The sequence below is a fragment of the Nomia melanderi genome, chromosome 1 (assembly GCF_051020985.1).
Source record: "Nomia melanderi isolate GNS246 chromosome 1, iyNomMela1, whole genome shotgun sequence".
Lineage (NCBI taxonomy): Eukaryota > Metazoa > Arthropoda > Insecta > Hymenoptera > Halictidae > Nomia > Nomia melanderi.
Window position 1 is genome coordinate 37,855,252 of NC_134999.1, and position 18,695 is coordinate 37,873,946.

Below are 18,695 nucleotides of genomic sequence, written 5' to 3' on the forward strand. Positions count from 1 at the left end.
TAAAGTGTGCTTGCACCACCTCCACCCCGTCCCCCGGCCGTCGCCGGTGCAACCGTGAAACCCAATCTCGTTCTATCGTTCCGACGTTCGACGCGGAACAATCGATACGCTGGCCCCGGAGGCAGAAGGTGGGCAACGACGATGCCTACGCGGAATCGGAATTTTCAGGCCAGTCTCCCGAAACACCTTCCGAACGATCGTTAATTGGAGGGTAATTTCATTAACGGCGATTCCCCTGGGGATTCGGTTCCTTTAATTAAGTCGATAGTTTCTTCTTCGGTTATGAAATTCGCGGGATGGTCGTAGCCGGGGCGGACAGAACGAGAGTGAAACAACTGTGACACGAGCCTGAGAGATATACCGGGACCGCCATGTGACACCGTAACACCCTTGCTTGGGGGTGATACGTTACTTTTCCCGATGGCGCGGCAAACTTTCGTAATTTCGCGGCGGAACGCCGGCTTGCCGCGCAGAAATAATTCCTCGAAAAGTTGCCGCGGTTCGTAACTCTTTAATTTCTTGGCTTATTGGAGTGAAACGATCTATTTCACGGGCGAGGCGGACATTTTAATGGAGCAACCGGTGTTTCCGGGCAAAATGAATCGGAAATGCGAAATACAATTTTCCGCTGAGACGCGGCGTCTCTGTGTAACCTGTGTCTGAAGAGGGGAGGAGCGGTGCAGCGTGTCGGCCTTTCAGACTTAATTATCCCGGCAACGGTGTCCCGTACTCGAAAAATTCCTTCCACGTTTCCCGTTGATTTTTCCTCGTAGTCTCAATTCCCGTGATTAGTCTCAACATTCGTTGATTGTTCGGCACGGAAAAAAATGGAGCGAACGTGCTTGACGGACGGAGCGAGCCTGTCTCTAACGATTTAACGTCCGGACGGGAGATTAATGCGATAGATTCCTAAAGGGAATTACAATTGTCATTTGTCCGGGCGGACGCAATATACGATGAACCTAGCGGGGCTGTCCGATCCTCCCCAACCCTCGCGCGGGACCAACACGTGGATTCCATGAGGGTGAGAGGGTAAAAAAAAGGGGGATTCCGGAACATTAAGGAGGCAAGAAACGAAAAGGATGTCGGAATCAGGATAAGGTGGACCTTACCGTCAAAAATAGCGGAGACAAAAAAAAATACGCGCTAGGGGTTGCGAAAAGGGAGAAGCGACATTTGAGCTCGACACCGTGCGCTCATTTCTTGGCCAGCTTATCGCGCAAAATCCCATTTTTATTCTGCCTCCCCCGCCAACCTCTCGCCAGAGTTCTATAAGCGGCCGATCCTTCCAGGCCAACCCTAAACCCACGATATATCTGATCGTCGTCGCCAAAGTGGGCCGAAGTATCCCATTTCCTGTTCCTCTTTCTCTTTGTCGCGGCTTTGACTCCGATCTTGTTATTCCGTGAGTAATGCTCCTCTCATGGCACCGGAACATTTACAAATAGATTGTTCCGTATTTATTTCGGGGTTGTCGTGAAATAAGCAACCGTTTGTTTGTTCGGAGTATATCGTTGTTGCTTTCCTCGTGATGCAGGAATACGCGTGATAAATAATACCATTCGGAAATGTTTTTTAATGTCGGATTCGTCCGACGAATAGTATCGAGTCCCGCGAGTCAGTTTAAATTTAACTCTGATCGATTCACGGATTACCGAAAAGTGATTCTGTCGATAAGTAGGTCAGACGGTGGAGCAAACATTCAGAGGAAGGTTTCATAAATATTGCAAACGATAATCGACGGGAATTATTAGAAGCGAAAGGTTAGTTCCTGTGATTCTCCTGAGCTACGTGACACGTGTTCCACGAATAAGCCGGCAGATCAATGATACGCTCCCGAAATACTTTCGGCCCCATCTTCTCAAGGTTCAGCCCCAGCAAGAAGAATATTGCGTACGGCGGAAAGGACGTGCTCTTATCAGGGGAAACTCGTCAGTCCGATAAGAATCTAGCCGGGGCTGGAGCGGCCAAGTTATCCGGATCGAATCCGGGTGATAGATGACTTTAATCTGCGAAGAGGACTGAATCGAGAGTCGATTTTGCCGGCCAGCGAGACTTCGAATTTGATGACGGAGGATAACGTCCGCCGGCAACGGAAGAAAACCGAAAAGGAGGAATCCTCGTCTCCGGCAACAGGATTCGTCGATGAAAATATGAAATTTCCTGAATATCGACTTTTTCGGAGATCGAGTTGCTCCTTCCGGGGACGGAAGGGCGAAGTTTACCAAGTACTTCTTGTCCACAGGTCTTCCAGTTCGGAAACTTAGTTTCCATCCTCTCGTAGTGTTTCAACGAGATGTCTCGCCACGGGCCATTGGTCCGGAAACGGTGCAATTTTGTCAGTTTCCGGAGCCTCCGGAAAAGAACGCGACAGCCCACGGGCCAGAACTTCTCGAGAACTTTCAAGACTTCCTCGCGAACCGGCGCGGCGGACGCCTAAAATCTGAGCCGCCTCAGACAACCACCCCCCCTAAATCCAATTTCTGGCGCTTCGGTTAAAGCCCCTCTTCCCGGAACGGCGGGACAGGCAATTTAAAAACTAAATTGCGCTAGAGTACCCGCGTGTCCGCGCTTCTTCCCTGGAAGCTCGGAATGGTGATGCTTTCAAAATGCATCTGGCTACAGTGGCGGACGGAATAAACTTGGTAACTTCAAAATCAAATTTTCATCTTGAATATAACAAACCATTCATTCCTCGGACTTATTACTCCAATGAAACATCGAATTCATTGTGTCTAGAAGCATAGAATGGTCCCACGTTTCACAAGGAAAATTTCGAACACGACGTGCAAGTCACTTCTAGCCCAAGATTTCAGTGTCACGGATATTCTCGCAAGTCGAACGCTCGAAGCTACTCCAAGCTGAAATCTCTGAATATTCACACGCCCGTACATCCCAGGAATCAAAGGAAAATCGCGAGCGAAAGTAGTGCCTTTCACGAAACCACGTCCCAGAGGGGAAAAGAACAATTTCCCCCGGTTCCACTGGAAGCCCCTCGCGTTTCTTTCTGAAACGCTTTTAGGCGTTGTCTAGGTTTCAGAGGTGACGCAGTTTCACGCCGATGGCACGGAACAAGGTGCGAGAGAGAGAAAGAGAGAGTGAGAGCGAGCGGGGCTAGGCCAGCGGAACGGTTGAATGGCAGGGATTGCGGGCGGCGAAGGTAAAAACGAAGAAAGCAGAAGGAACGGCCGGGCAAAAACGGGCTCGGGGGAGTTTCTGGGAGTGTAGGCGGCGAGGAAGGGTTAGGGTGTCGGGAACAAATGCGAGTCCCCACCTCCATTACGTCGGGACTGCGAGCGAGTCAGGGTTGGGTGGCACGGAAGACAGGAGATGGAAGAGATTCGTGGAAATACCGTGGAATTGGATAAGCTCGGCGCAGGGTTTGTTTTGCCAGGGGTGCGCGATGGGGCTGATAGGCCCGGCCGTGAGCTAGCACATCGCGTGGCCGATGCTCATAGGGACCAGTGTATCGCGTGTCACGCACAACTTTCTTCTCCTCGCCTTTGGGAAATGGATATCCGATGATTCGCCACGGAGACACTTGGCTCGTCAACGATCGATCGGTCGATTCGCAGATCGATGCGGACGCCAAACAGCGTTTACTTCGATTAGGATCGAATAGCTGTCTTCAGGAGGAAACGCGTGGAAATTATTGCTAATGAAAGTTTAACCCTTTGACACAGCAAAATTATAGAGTCTGACATTTAATATTAAACTTTTTACAACGCATCGACACGTAAAATATTAAAATAACAGCCTCTTTCTTTAATTTATGTGCGAGTTCTTGTTATGTCAGTTTGAAAGAATGTCGGTATTCGATTAAAAAATGTTGAGTATTTCTAGCGAAAAACTTTTGGAGTGCAAAGGGTTAAAATCTTGAAGATAGAAGATATAAGAACTGCGTCACATTGTGTTTTAAAGAGTAAAACTACCCTTAGACAGCTAAGCTTTAATATACTATACTATACTAAATTCAATACTATCCGCAATTGCACGTCGAAAATAAATATCTACCGGTTGCAAAGCTAATTGACAATAAACCGCGATTCTCAGTCTTCAGGGGTAAGCTATTTTCCTCGCAACAAAATCCTCTTAGCAACATCGAGTTCGTTCCTCTGATAAATTCAAAAGCAATCCGGCAAGAGGCATCGCGAAATAAAAAGACACGTCGAACTGCAACAGTCAATTACACCGAACCGAGAAAAATGCGATCGTCGGAGGATTAAACGGAAAGTAGTTAATGATCAATGCCAATCTATATCCAGCAATGAGACGGGCCGGAACTATCGGAGAGGGTTGCCCTCATCAAACTTTATCCGCGAACGGAATCGAATGGTACGGAATACGTGGAGAGAACGAACAAGAGAAAGAGAGAAGGAGAAAGAGAAAGAGAAAGGGAAAGAGAAAGAGAAAGAGAAAGAGAAAGGGGAGGAGGAGAGAGTGGGTGAGGTTGGGAGTGGAAGAGTAAGGCGAAGTTGGATAGGAAGGAGAGCGGGCGGAGGTAGAGTAGGTGCTGTTTGTTGAATCCTCGAGATCAATACAACCCACTCTATCTCTTTCTGCCTCGTAATTCCGTGAGCCTAAATGTGCGCGGGCATTCGCCGCGCGTGTACGTGTGCGCCCCGATAGGACGTACCGAGTGCACGGAAACGCGGCGCGTCAAGACGAAAGCCGGCCCCGGGGCAAATGGAAGCTCGCCGACGGCGCCGCGTTTCTGGCCAACGGTTTTAGCACGGCCGTCGATATTTTAAAAGCGAAGGTGCCACCGGCAAACAGCGCCGAATATTGTGCCCTGAATAGCGGATTTAGTACGGCTCGGAAATAATCCCGTTTCTCTGCAACGTCGGATTGCATTCTCCACTCCGAGTTATCTCCGAGATACAACCGAATTTCTCGTGAGAAACACGGGGAGAATGAACGCGGAAAGCTTCCTCCGGAGATAAAAGATTCTTAAAAATCAACCCTTGTGTTGCGCGAGCGGGCACTCCGGCTCTACGTTTCAATTAATATTACTTTCCCGATGAATGAGAATTGAAATACGAAGCACGAGGGTTGATGCATCGGACTGCGCGAGTCGAATAACATTTTATCCGACCTCTCTCGGCCGGTGCACTCGAGGTATCGCAAAGTTTCCGAATGCCAAAGGCGAATTTTATCATTTCAAATGAGCGTTCCGTCGTCGTTCGCAGCATCGGTACATTAAACGGGAGAAATAATAACGTGAAGAGGGAAAGAAAAATTACTTAAAGTGTCTCTTCCCCGGCCTCCTCGATTCATTCCCCTAAAACGAGGCCACGCAAGCAAGGGGGCGACGACGAGCGCGGCATCCTCGCCCCGCGAATCGCTCTTTCGAGTAATCACGCGGACGCATCCTTCCCGGTTCGACTACTTATGCCGATAAGAATTCCACGAGTCCTCTCTCCCAGCCAATCATGGAGGCTTTCCCTATCGCAGCCCGTGAGGATTGGCTGCGCACTGCGGTACGGTGCGAAAATAGGTCGGCCAATCCTCGTGTCAGCACCCTCTTCCGCCTCCTCTAGCCTATCGCCACCTCCGTGCCCCTTTATCCCGACTGTTCGAACAAAGGGGAGAAGAGAATCGAAAGAAAAATCGAACTATCTACCGCCGCTACTTCCCTAGACGACCAACTTTCCATCCTATGTACACAAACTGCTACGAAGATTATTGCGAGGTCTCCATGTGTCGCGTCGAAGCGTCTCTCTGAATCAAAGGGGGTCGAGTACGTATACGGATTACCAGTATCCACTTTCATCGACCCGTTCGTCTCCTGCGTGTGTCCGATCACGATCCAGAGACCTTGCACCGTTGCGACATCGACAATCCGTTCGATCAACGATCTTCCTTCAGTCACTGTTTCTCTTCGGACCATCTATCCGGCGCTGGGTATTGTTGCTGGGATTGCTGCCCGGAAGACGGCTGTCCGCTCTGCTGCGACTGCCCGTGCGTCTGTATTTGATACAGCGGGTAGCTCTTCCGTTTCCTGATCCCGTGCATGGACAACAGGTGTATCTGAAGGTACTGCTTGGTCTTGAACTGCTTGCTGCACACGTGACAGGACACGTACTCCGTTTGCACGGTGTGCACGTTCACGATATGTTGCTTCAAGTTGGAATTGTTCGAGTATATCTTGCCGCACTCCGGACACTTTGGCTTGCCGGACTGTGTGTTGGTGTCCGCCGGTTGGGGATGGTGTTGCTGGGACTGATGGAACCGGCGTTGATGGAACAACGCCATGCTCTCGATTTTCTCCTTGGCGCAGGACTGCAGCATCAGGTTCAGCTCGTTCTTCGAGGTGGTTTGCTGCTGCTGCTGCTGCTGCTGTTGTTGTTGCTGCTGCTGCAAGCTCTGCAGATTGTTCTGCAGCTTTTGATGCATGATCGTCAGCTGCTCGGTATTCAAGGTGTTCAGGGAGTTGAGCGAGTTCAGGGCATTGAGCGCGTGTTGCTGCGACGACGGTTGGCTGGTGGCGTGCAGGTGATGGTGATGGTGGTGATGCTGCTGCTGGAGGAGAGACGAGAGATCCTGCCCTTTCGAGTTGTGGGCTCCGCTCTGGTAAGCACCGGACCCGGCCTGCTCGTTCCTCGTCGAGGACGCGCCCGGCAACCAACCGGAACTCGAGCTTGAACCGTCTCCTCCAGAGGGCTGCCATCGCCCTGGAACCACCAGCCAATGTCAGTCCTCAGCCAACCTCGTACCGATCCCTTAAACACTATGCAATTTTGTCTTTTGCCTCCCACAGCCCTTCATTTTTCTCTCTATCTCTCTATCTCTCTATCTCTCTCTCTCTCTCTCTCTCGCTCTGTTTATCTTTTTCTTACAGAAGCTTTTTTTTTAGTTCGATCGTTCCTACGGGTTTTTTTCCGTTTTTGTATTTTTTCCTATCCCTCCCCTTATCGAGTGTTTCAATACCTGAAGGAGTGGAGGTTTCGATAATTTTGTGTTCGTTCCGGTTTCTTTCTTTCGTTCGACTTCGAGATTTTGTCCTACTTTCGTTTAAGTTCGATTTGGCAACGTATGCACGCCGCAATTGTGTTCTTCTTCGTTCGTCATTCCGCACCTCCGCCCTCTCGTTTTCCAGAATGTGATTTTCTCGAACGGTCGATCGTGTATGCGTACCTCGTCAACCGAGAGCGACCAATTAACTCGTTTAGCCTCGGCAAGGTTCGAAGGGTGATCTCAAGGGGGGTGGGGTCTGGGAGCGGGGTGGAATCGTTAAGAATTCGAGTAAAGAGTCAAGCTCGACTTTGCATGGCAACCCTAACAAATGTTTCTAGCGACTGCAGCCGTCGCGGAAGGAGATCGATAATTCCGGCGAACGGAACTCGAAGAGCCGTCGGAGAGAACCGCGGCTCCCCGCGATTTACGTTTTCTGCTCGCCATGTTTTCTCTTTCTTTTGCTTTTTCTCGTCTATTCTTTTTCATTCGTTTTCGCATATCTTTTCTTTTTCTTTTCTTTTCTTTTTCCTTTCCATATTTATTCAAGGGGGTAAGTTTGAGCAAGGGGATGCAGGGTTGTGAGAGGTACGAGAGTTCCATGCATTCAACGCAACAACGAGAGACCAGAGTCTTGAGGGAACGATGGGAGGATACAAGTCTGGGCTACGAAATCGTAATAAACTGTGAAATCGAATCGTTGCTCTGATCACTTACCGTAGTTCGGATCCTGGTTCGCCGCGTGGATCCCCGACGGTCCTGGTATCAGTCCTGCAATTGCCAATTACGTTCGTGATCATCATCTGCCTTCCGCGTTACGTCGATAAATGTATCGCAGACGATGGGGATGGAAATATTGTCGCAAAGATGGAGCACCCATCAAAAGTATCTGATTATTTGTTGAACGGACACTACTTGTGTCTTTTAATAAAGGAAACAAGATAACTGACACTTGAGCTTCCATATAATTAATCGAACAAAAGTAACCAAGTAGTTTCATATCGAATTACAAGTTTCACAGTATAAAATTCAAAACACACGAGGTGACAATTCATACACAGGTTGAAGTTACGAGAATTCAAAGGAAAGAAACCTCGAATAAAGTTGATCGGTACCTGGTAGTCCCAAGAGCGCAGCCGGGAACGAGTTACGATGGTGTTCCATGGAGTCGTTCAAGATGTCGCTCGGCTCTGTCTTCACCGAGTTCAAAATGCTGTCGTTATTCGACATGTCCTCCTCGTTGTCCGACATGGAATTCGAGTCCTCGCCGGTAGACTGTGCCTGATCAACGATAAATCCTCGTTCTCTTAATCAACCCCCACAAAAGGCATCTCGATCCAATGATATTGTGTATCGATCAAGAAACATTCCTCACCTGTACATTATTGGTCGGCGTCGTGTGTATCGTTGGTCCTCCTTCCAAAGCCTGGCCCAAAAGCGATTCCTGAAGGTCCGATTTCTGCTCCACGTGGTTGCCAAGGGGAGGACTCTGGCTTCTAGGTCTCTTCTCTGGTGGCGGACTTATCGCACTCTCGTTCAAGTCTCCCCTGCCGTTGTCTTGCCAAGGGTTACGTGGCGTCGCCTGTCGGTCACATCATCGAAGGCTTTATACATCGTCAAACTAAACTCTGAACATTTCATCTAGTAAACTCCCATCAATAATCTCCTTAACACTAGAACTACCGTACCAGTCAAAATGACTGGTTTCAGTTTCTCTGTTTCGCAATTATCTATATCTTCGAAGCATTGAGCATTCGAAATGATTTTGAAAATAAATAGTTTCACTGGAATACTACAATGAATATTTGAAGAAACCGAAAATAATCTGTTGCTACAATATTCGTAGCGATTTCTGTCGTATCAAATGCTCGGTAGTTCTAGTGTTAATAAACCCACAACGTTACAACTCTACTGAACATTGGAAACCTCGAAGCAACGAATCATTGATGAAGATAGAGGCCAGAGTGACCGATCGAGAATTCATCCCTAAACTCTAACTCCCATCGAAACTCGAGAGAAGTGAAACTTACCGGAGCGCTACCGTTGTATCCCCCCGACGACGATGGCGGCGGGATCTTCGCCGTCGCGGCGCCGCTGTTCACGTCAGCTAGCCCCCGTACCTGGAGCATCTGTGCAGTCTTCAGGAACGCGGCCAACTGTTCTTGACCCACGTGCACCTCGCCGTGGTACATGAAGCGCAGCAACGACTCCATGTCCGACGAGGCGACGTCCCTCAAGATCACGATCGGATGCTGGCATGGGTTGGCCTGTCGTCGAAAGAAAAACAGAAACGCGGATCGTTCAGAAAACCGTCCTCCTCTAGCCAGCGGCATGTTTTAATCCTAGAGATCGCCGGGTGCTAGGGCGTTGATTATGATCGATAACTGGCCGGCGCGGGATCTCGTTCATGTAAATCAGTTAATCCTATTTATCAGCGAAACTAGCCCCGGCCAGCAACGGCCAATTGATTTACAACGACGATTTACAACCTGGACGCGTATAACGAGCAACGTTTAATCCACGTCGTCGATATCTTTCGCCGAGGGTTTTTAATGGCTCGCGAACCACTCGCGATTCCTACGGACTTTTTAACCGCGCCGCGCGCACGCTGCCCGACTACAAATTGACCACTCGCGGGACGATCATCCGCGGACGGCCGCCATGGAAATTTATACAGGCCGAGCCGGAATCCCTCTCGCGCCCCGTGCACTTACGCGGCACGACCGTTCTCCGCGGATGCATGTCCGGGCAATATACGGCGCGAGCTGGCTGCCATTATCGGCACCGATATTAATTATAATTAATGACCGGACGGGCTGTGGGGGTTTCCATAACGCCATCACGGTTATTTCGGGGCGAGAGGTATCGCGCGACACGGACCCTCGCTACCGTTGCAAGAACACAACGGAGGACGCGGCGGCTTTCGACTGTGACACGACCGCTCGATTATCGATACACGCCGCTGGAAAATTCGGGGATGTCGATGCGACGAGGGGACTCGGCTGTCGCCGTCGATTTCGAGGGCAAATGTCAAATTATTCAGATTGAAGTGATTCTTTAAGGTGAGCAAATAGTTCTGATGAGAAGCTACTGGATTCAGGGTGAGATGTAGATGAGTTTGATGTGGATGTGATTGGGAGATACGTTCTGTTGCTGCTATTTTGTAGAGCCGATGTGGAATAGTTGGTGAAATTAAACTGCCCGGTTCGGTAGAGAAATATTTCAGTAGATATTTCAGTTCTTCGGTGCAGAATCTCTGAGAATTACTCGAACGTTGAAAACGCAAAACGAAAATGTTCGTGCTCGATCGGTTAAACGGAGCAACGGATAGAAATGTTTATTATTATCGGCGGATATCGACTTACCACGCTGTTATAATCGTTCCCGGTTTTGTAATAACGACTGGCGTATTGACCGGTTGAAACTTGATACCGTCGATCGAGTTGATTTTTTTCGTTCGATCGAATATTTCGCGTCGTGAAAGTGGTAGCAATAAGCGATTCGGTCTGAAAACTTTGTTGCCTCGGCATCTGATATTTCACCCTTTCACCGGGGAGACTTCGAAAATTCGCGGTCCAGAGAGCCTCCGAAATGCCGGTGGCTCCGCGATGGAGCGGTTCCGGTGTCATCGAGTCATCGGAGGGTCTCGATCGACCCCAGGTTATAATAATAGAATGATTCAACTACACAGAATGCTATTAGTCACGACGCGGTTTTCGTAAACACGGCTCTGTCGACTATATCTCGAGGAACGTGGACTGGTGATTACCGTAGTTCACTTTTAACGCGTGGATCGTTTAAAACAACGGAATTACGAAGCCAGATTTTTCTGCGAACGAGGAAGACAAATTCTCCGATGCTTTCATCGACTCAAGAAGCAACATTACATAATCATCAATATCTTTTTTCAGTAATCATGGAGTCATAGCTTCGTCGCAGCGTATCGTTACGGAATAATTCGAAATTATACAGCAGCCTTGCCGGCACAGTCGCAATCAAGGAAAACACGCGTGACAGAATTATGATAACCGTCCGATACGAATTCCGACTATAGCGCTTTTCTCAATGGAATTACGATACGCCTCGGCGTAAACATTGCAACTATTTATCGTCCGTAACCGTCTTAGCTAGCAACGGAACGCTTACGAACGACTCGTATGGTTACTTCGACATTCGTCAGTTTCGTTTCCGCGAGTACATTATAATACCGATACGAAAACATTCCAACGCGAGCGAAAAAATCGAAATATTCCAATAGGAATAAAATAATACCGTATAAATATTACTGTGCAAATATTAATAGCAGTAATTTACGAGCGAGGGTCGGCAAATACACGTTTCGCCGTGGTGAATTTTTTAAGGCAGCGCACGTTCGCGTGCGCAGCCAGTAATGTGTTTTTACCTGGGCGCGTATCAACCTTTTATCCGTCGCCGAACGGGTTTCAATTAAACCAGAACCACCGCGGGTACGCGATCAGCGTATCTGGTGTAATTGAAATAATCGCCGCGCCGGGAAAAAGTATTTCTGCACAGCGCCGCGGCGCAAAGACGAGCGAAACGCATGCGGGGGGGGGGGGGGGGGGGACGAAAGAGGCGAGAAGAGAAAGGGAACAGAGAACTCCGGCATGGACTTCCCCTTTATCGCATTAACCAATTTAATTAACAACTTTGAGACGGACTCCCTTTCCCCCGCTAATTAGACCTAACACGATTAAAACGGGTCAATAATTAATTGTATGGACGCTCGTGCGTCGCAACCGAGGCCTGTGCGAACGGCGACCGCTCGGTTCCCGCTCGTTTTCAAATTCTTCATTCCCCTCGCGCGTTTCGAGAGTTTACGATAGATCCTCGGTTATCCGGGTAAATATTGTGGAATATGTTCGATAGATAACAGTTTGAATATCGCCGGTACTTGGGTCAAGTTGGTGTTTACTGTCGACGTGTCACCGAAACGTCAATTCAAATCAAACGTATTTTTCTCACGGAATGTATGTACACAATTTGGCAGCATAGAAATATAGAAACATTACGCGATAAATCGTGATTTCCCATTGGCAACGTGTTCACGCCACGAGCCGTTTATCCCAAAAATTCGATACACAATTAGCTCGGACAATCAAAGTTCCGCCGTACTACGGACGTGATTCGCAAATCGGATCGGTGTAGGAAATCAGACACGACATCGGGCCGGTAACGATACGCCGCGGAATTATATTTCGCGCACGCATTCCGCCGCGAATCGTCACGAAAGAATCGTTTCCCATAGCGTTGATAATCCTCGGATGCTCGACGAAAACCGTACGAGTGTGTACAAAGCTCGCCGCTAATGTTGTTTGCGTTTCATTTAAACACGAAAATTTCCGCGGCCACTTATCCCGGCGAACCCAGCGGCTTTTCCGCGACGCGGAGGACGCGTTCTTTGAAACGAGCTCCGCATTAAATCGGCACGAATCTTTTCCAGGGCAGCATCGGTACGTACGGCTCGTAAAAAGGTAACCGAGGATAAAGGAACAAAGATCCCACTATTTCCCTTCCATTCCCAACCTGGAAACAAGCGCGGCAATTTAAAAAAGAAAACAGTAATTAGTTATTCCGCGAGACATTCCGTCCGCGATCCGATATTCCACAATATCGCCGGCCGCTTTCGTTCCATTAAATACGCTTTTAACAAGTTTCCGTTCCCCGTATCGAGAGCCCGGCGTCGAAAGAAAAACAGGGATAATTGGTTATTTTAACGGGCATTCCGATCTAACTTTTACGCGACTCGTTCGATTTCATTGTCCCCCATATACACGGTGTCCGCTAACCACCGTCCGATCGAGAAACGACCGACTCCATCTACACCGACGAACTAAGAACACGAAATCGAATAATTAATCACTCCGTCCAAACAGATTATACCTTGTACTACCTATTTCCCAGCGCGGAATATTCCCCGAACAGAAACGTATTCTATTCTAAATTTCAATATTCCCCGCGCCTTGATCACACACCGTTTCAATGCATCGGCCGATACAGGCGAAACATCGGTACTTTTACACGCAACATAAATTCCCCCGATATCCTCGCGAACAAAGGAAACAGACGGAGAGCGCATGAACTCGACACCCAGTATAGAAACCCGCGGCGCACGGTTCGCGCACCCTTTATTTCCATTAATCAATTATCGGTCCCGATCACGAGTCGACCGCGGCAAGAAACCCGGCGATCCCGAGGTTCGGCTTAATCGATCGAACGATCTTTCTGCATTACTTACGGTTTTTAGAAAGCGGACGCTCTGGATTCCGGCGTGATCGCTTACAGGTGGCTAGGAAATTATGGCCTCGCGGCTCCGAGTGATACACACGCCGAAAGAAAATCTCTCTCCGCGCGCGGCGTCGGGCCGCAGCGCGAGCGTGACTACAAAAGCCTCGTAATAAACCGGGCGCGAGAGGTTTCCCACGTTTCGCGGTATCTCGCTCATCGCTCGGCCCCGCGCGGAAGGCGGATGAGAATTAACCGCGGAAAAATGGCAGGAATTATTGCCGGTACGTGGATACGCTTAAATTCACCCGGCGAGAGATCGGTACCGCGATCAACGGGATCTTCGAGACGTTTATCGCCGGTGGGCCGGCGATAACGGGCCTGTTTATGCGATCGCGAGTCGTAATCGATCGATGATTAATTTATTTACTCTCTTATTTTTCCCGATTTCCGAAACAATCGATCGACGGCTCCGCCGCCTCCGCCTCTCCGAGGTGCCCCATCAAACTCCGGGTAATCTCCGGGTTTGATGCATTTTTAATGAACGCGATTAAGGCCGGGGTGCACCGTAACATCGAATTCGATAAGGAATAATGCATCGCTCATTGGCGTGCTCAACGTACGGAGCAAATAATCCTGCAGTACTCTGCTAAGTTCTTCATCGTCCATTGTTCAAGGATTAACCATTCGAGTGTTACGAGTCTCTGCAAAAACCCGGTCGAAAACTGGCAAACGAAGCTGAAACGCTTATGTATTCTCGCATAGAAAGCTTGTAAAGTGTGCGGACGTTTCATCAAACGAAAATAAATAATTACCGATAGGCTGGCACTTTTAGGCAATGTAACGGAGAACGCTCGCCACTCGCGCGGTTGAGCATTCCAATTGAAATATCTTCAATTTAACAAGCCATTGCATACGAAAGCTCGCCGAGTGACGTTCACCTGGTAAACCGAAGAAAAATCTATTTTCCTACCCTCAGTCTCCACGGCACGTAATTCGACGACGTTCGCGTGGGGGAGTTTCGGTGGTTCGCGGAATAGATCGATCCCCGTCCGCTCGAGCCCCGCAAAGCTCTTTTTCCAAGTACTCGAGCAGCTTCGCGCGAATAGGTGGGCGGCGAGGAAAGAAGAGAAAAAAAGCTGGAAAAGCAGTGAGAGAGGGAGAGAGAGAGAGAGAGAGAAAGAGAGAATGGGGGGAAGGCCGTAATCGCGCGTCGCGGCTGTATCGTGATCGCATGTAGGCGAAGCACCCCAACTAAAGCGTAAGTAGAAAAGTAGATACGATTGCATGGTTTCTGATCCGGTTATGCAGTGAACGCGCAGCCGTCATGGCTTCGCGAAACATATCCGTTCCCGTCGTGCCAGAGCCGCGACGCGGCAACACACAACGGAGGCCCGGCCTGTTCGCGCGCCGACGACGAACACGCGTGCCGCGCGCACCGCGCGTCCACCAGCCTCGACAGGGGAATACAACGAGCGTGTACTACACACACGCGCGCACGGCCTCCACCTCCTCTCTTATCTGCTTATCTGGATAGTTGATGTTTCACTGACGCATGTTTTAAGCTTTCCTCGCATTAAGCAGTCAAATCGCGAGATAACAGGCGAGGGAGCGAGTATCGATCAAACATCGGCCGCATAGTTACCCATGGGTCTTTCTGTACCGCTCGTCCCCCCTGCCGTCCCCCTCGGACGATCCGTGTACGCTTCTAGTTGGGAACGATGGTAAATAGACTTTGGGGAATCCGACGTAGATAGCGACGATAATGGTGCCGGAGTATTGATTGATTGCTGCCTCAATGAAAATGCTCGGCGAGGGAAAGCTCGAGGCGCGTCGCGGCCTCGAGATGCTTAGTATTTCGGATTTTCAGCCGATATCGCGATGTATTCCTCGGATTCGATGAGGTTCGGAGGTGTGGATGTTTGGAGATCGTTTTACATGCGATTTGCTCGAAGATATTGTATCGTTATTGAAGTAACGATGATGTTAAAAATATTACGTAAGTAATCGCAAGCAATGGCAATAGTAAGAATGATATCAGTGAAATGAGTGACATGGAGTTGTGGTAAACAATAATGCTTATTAATGTAGAACCTTTGAAGTGTCGAAACAAAAAATATCAGCAAAGTAAGGAGATAATTAATTGAAATAATCGAATGAAAAGAAATAACAGCGATCTGTAAAACGCGTAGTACATTCCAACCCCGAAGTATCAAGTCGTCACAGGGGATGATCGGTGATTAAATCGCCTCGACGACAGAAAGCCGGCCGGCGAAAGGAATCCGCGGCGCAGCCGTGATCCGGCCGAGGAATTGAAGTTCCTAAATGGCTCTATCATCGCCGGTTAGGCGGCGTGGCCGGTGACAATGCCGGGAACAAGAAATATACGCGTACGCGGCGTTTCGCGTGCCCCTTCACTCCCCCACGCGTTTCTGCGTCGCTTTTCCAGGCGCGCGCGGGCTGTGCAGGAATGCGCGCACGTACAACTACGCACTTCCGTTGATAAAAATACACGGGAGGTATAATGTGTCTCGGTACACGCGCGACCATCGTCATTTCGCTGTACGCGGCGCGGTGCCGCCTGTCGGCGGAAGGGGAGCAAACGGAGAACGAACAAGAAAAACACGCTAGAGAGAAAGGAAGAAACTCGGAAAGAGGGGAAAGCAGGAAAGACCGACGGAGAAGAGGAGAGAGATAGAGAGAGAGACAAAGAGAGAAAAAGAGAGAGAGAGAGAGAGGAACGGAGGTAGAAGGAGAAAGAGGAACAGATACAGAGAGACCGAGAAAGAGGCGAAGAAAGAGAGAGAGGGGGAGAGAGGCACGAACGAGATGAAAGAGGACAAGTCGTATTATACGCACACGCAGCACAATAATATACCAGGCGATAATTTGCTGGCCGCATGTGCGGCGACTGTTGGCTGGCTTGGTCGTGCGACATTAAGCGTAATGCGAGTTGCGCGCACCGCGTCCATAGACGCCGCATTAACGAAAAACGAGAATACGAAAGGCTTATTAGGGGCGCGGAGCGCGACGAGCGGCCCGAATCAACTCCGTGAAATTAAATACGCGCGTGAATCGTCGAGACGACGACGATCGCGCGCGTCGGCGGTGGTGGTTGCTCGCCGGTTCCCATCCGCGCGCGATTCTCAGGCTTATAGAAAAATCCGCTGTTTCGCCGCGGCCGAACAACGTTTCGCGTTCTATTTCTCCGTTCATCCGTGCACTGCAAGCCGCGTGCATTCCGCGTGCAGGCCGCAAATTGACACGAGCAAGCCGCGGTTAGTATATATTTAGATGTGCCCTGCGGTGGGAGGCAAGATATTTTAAAATATGAAGACACTCGTTGGAAGATGCAATCCGCATTCTGTACGGGACACGCTGGATATAAAGTTTGATTATATCGAGATACGTTGGGCACCGGCGACGACGCGCGGCTCGCCTCGGCGGCCGCCATTGGACGCGACGATTATCAGTCACGGCTGGCATTCGTTGCTTTCGATCGGCCGGGTGGCTGACGCGATGGACTCCTTGCGCAGGAATAATTGAAGCGCAATAAAGATCGCTTGATATTGCTATTGTTTTGGGGCTCGTGCGTGGACGTTGTCGCGGTGGAATCGCCGCGGAGAATTCTCTGGCGTGTAAATCAGAGGAGAATTGGAATGTAGACATTCGAGAAATAACGTCCGCGAGTTATGAAATTTTAGTAGGAACTTTCAGTGATATCGAGCTTAATCGAGAGAGCCGTTATTAGAATATTCTAATTTCAAAAGTAAACCTACAATAAAGGACTCGTTCCCTTATCAAAAGATTATGGAAAATAAAGCAATCCCAACGACAAGGTTCGAACACCAGTCTTTCATCCTATCCACCAAGAAATCTCCACGCAACGTTCGAAGCCACGTCAGCCGCTGGTTAACACGTCAACTCCCAATTACAATAAGAGAACTAATATCAAATCAAACTACGTAGCAACCCGAATACCTAGCTAACGCTGTAACGGAACGGAACTCTGACGCTGAAATCAACGCTTGCTTCATTTCAATCCATCAACATCTAAAAAGGAAATACACGATATCACAGAAAATCCTGAAAATTCCGTTGCCGACGAACCCGTTAATCGCCCCGACTCGCGAGCCGTTTGCCGAAAATGTCCCCCGATTTTCCGGGGCGGATCGAGCCGAGCGTGAAATAGACGCGTGCACGTATGATTACGCTCGCGTACACCTACGTCGCGCGGACATCGTGTAACGATCCGTTAATAACGTTACCGTTAACCGCGCATTAGTGGTCGCCGCGGCTATTTGCATATCGGATCGGTAATTTCCATCTGACGCCGGCCAGAGAGAACGAGGCTGCGCGTGTCCCTGTCCAGCCATGTGTGTGTTTCTGTGTGTGTGTGTGTGTGTGTGTGTGTGATACGCGCCGCGTGTGTGCTGCCATGGCGCAGGCTGTGTGCCTGTTAGGCATTAAACGCGGCACCTAGAATATAGGTAGTACCCCTCGCCGCGGCACCTACGTGCCGCCATTACGGCGAACGTACCGGTGATTTATCCCGGATCGAAAGCGTCGTCAGCCGCCGTCTACGAGCCGAAATGGATACACATACACGCGCGGCGTGAATTTAAAATGCGCGAAGATCGGCCTACCAGATAGAGAGCCCGAGTAACAGTACGTTCCTACGGTAACTATCAATTACCGCGGCGGCCTCCGCCAACGGTCCCGCCGCGGGACCTCCGTCTACCGATTAGAAATTCGAAATATGTATTTCTAGTTTCGTTCGCGTTGCCCACAGGGATGGGGCCCGGAGACACGGCCGGCATCTTCGAATACCGGCGACTACGGCCACCGAGAATACCTTGAATAATTGAATTTTTCAACGGACCGCTCGCATGTCGGAGATGCACGGAATATAGCGGGGATACGAGATTCTATCGAAAATCATTTGAAAAATGTTGGGATCGACGGTGGACGGTATCGGTGTAATGCGGGGATTTTTGTCTCGAGTACCGGGGAACGGGGGAATCGTTGACAGATGAATGTTAGCGAGTTGCCGAAGAATGGATTGAGATTGCAGAATGATCTGTATGCATGAAGTTTCGGATTTTCGTGGGCGGATAGTAATAGTCGATTCTAGGAGAACGAGAGTACCGGACACTTCGACGGAATCAGGGCGAATCGTTGGATTAATTATTTCCGAACATTTCGAACGTTTCCATCAAAGATCCCTCTATTCGCCGCGATCGCGATAAGATTCCCGGATAAGTGGTGCCGGGAGCCCAGCAGCGACGCGTGATGCAACGGGGTAACGTTCGGGAATGAATAATCGTCGAGGAATGAAAAACGAGGACCGGTTCCAAGATCGATTTCTCGTTGCGCGGGCGCGGTATGCTGGATCGATAGGATCCAAGCGAAGGAAAGGCGTCGTATCGATCGGCGGAGTCGCCGGGAACCGTAGACTCCGAAAAGAGAGTCGAAAAGTGAGTCAGGTGAAATTCTTG

General features: G+C 49.6%; 1 protein-coding gene across 14 annotated transcripts in view; it reads right to left on the reverse strand.

Moving 5' to 3' along the window:
• LOC116424925 (protein abrupt) overlaps window positions 1-18,695 on the reverse strand; it is an 80,700-nt gene that overhangs the window by 27,941 nt on the left and 34,064 nt on the right. For 12 of the 14 annotated variants that reach the window (XR_013000086.1, XM_076373908.1, XM_076373880.1 and 9 more), the window contains exons 4-7: window positions 8,985-9,221; window positions 8,330-8,536; window positions 8,070-8,235; window positions 7,672-7,725 (exon numbers count right to left, since the gene is read on the reverse strand). Coding sequence is in view for 12 of the 14 variants with exons in the window: in XM_076373908.1 (XP_076230023.1) it covers window positions 7,672-7,725; window positions 8,070-8,235; window positions 8,330-8,536; window positions 8,985-9,221 (664 nt within the window). In the remaining 2 variants the exon portion in view is untranslated. Of the gene's footprint in view, window positions 1-5,757; window positions 6,675-7,671; window positions 7,726-8,069; window positions 8,236-8,329; window positions 8,537-8,984; window positions 9,222-13,210; window positions 13,715-18,695 lie in introns of those variants that run through there. The other 2 variants (XR_013000083.1, XM_031971968.2) reach the window with 2 other exon arrangements.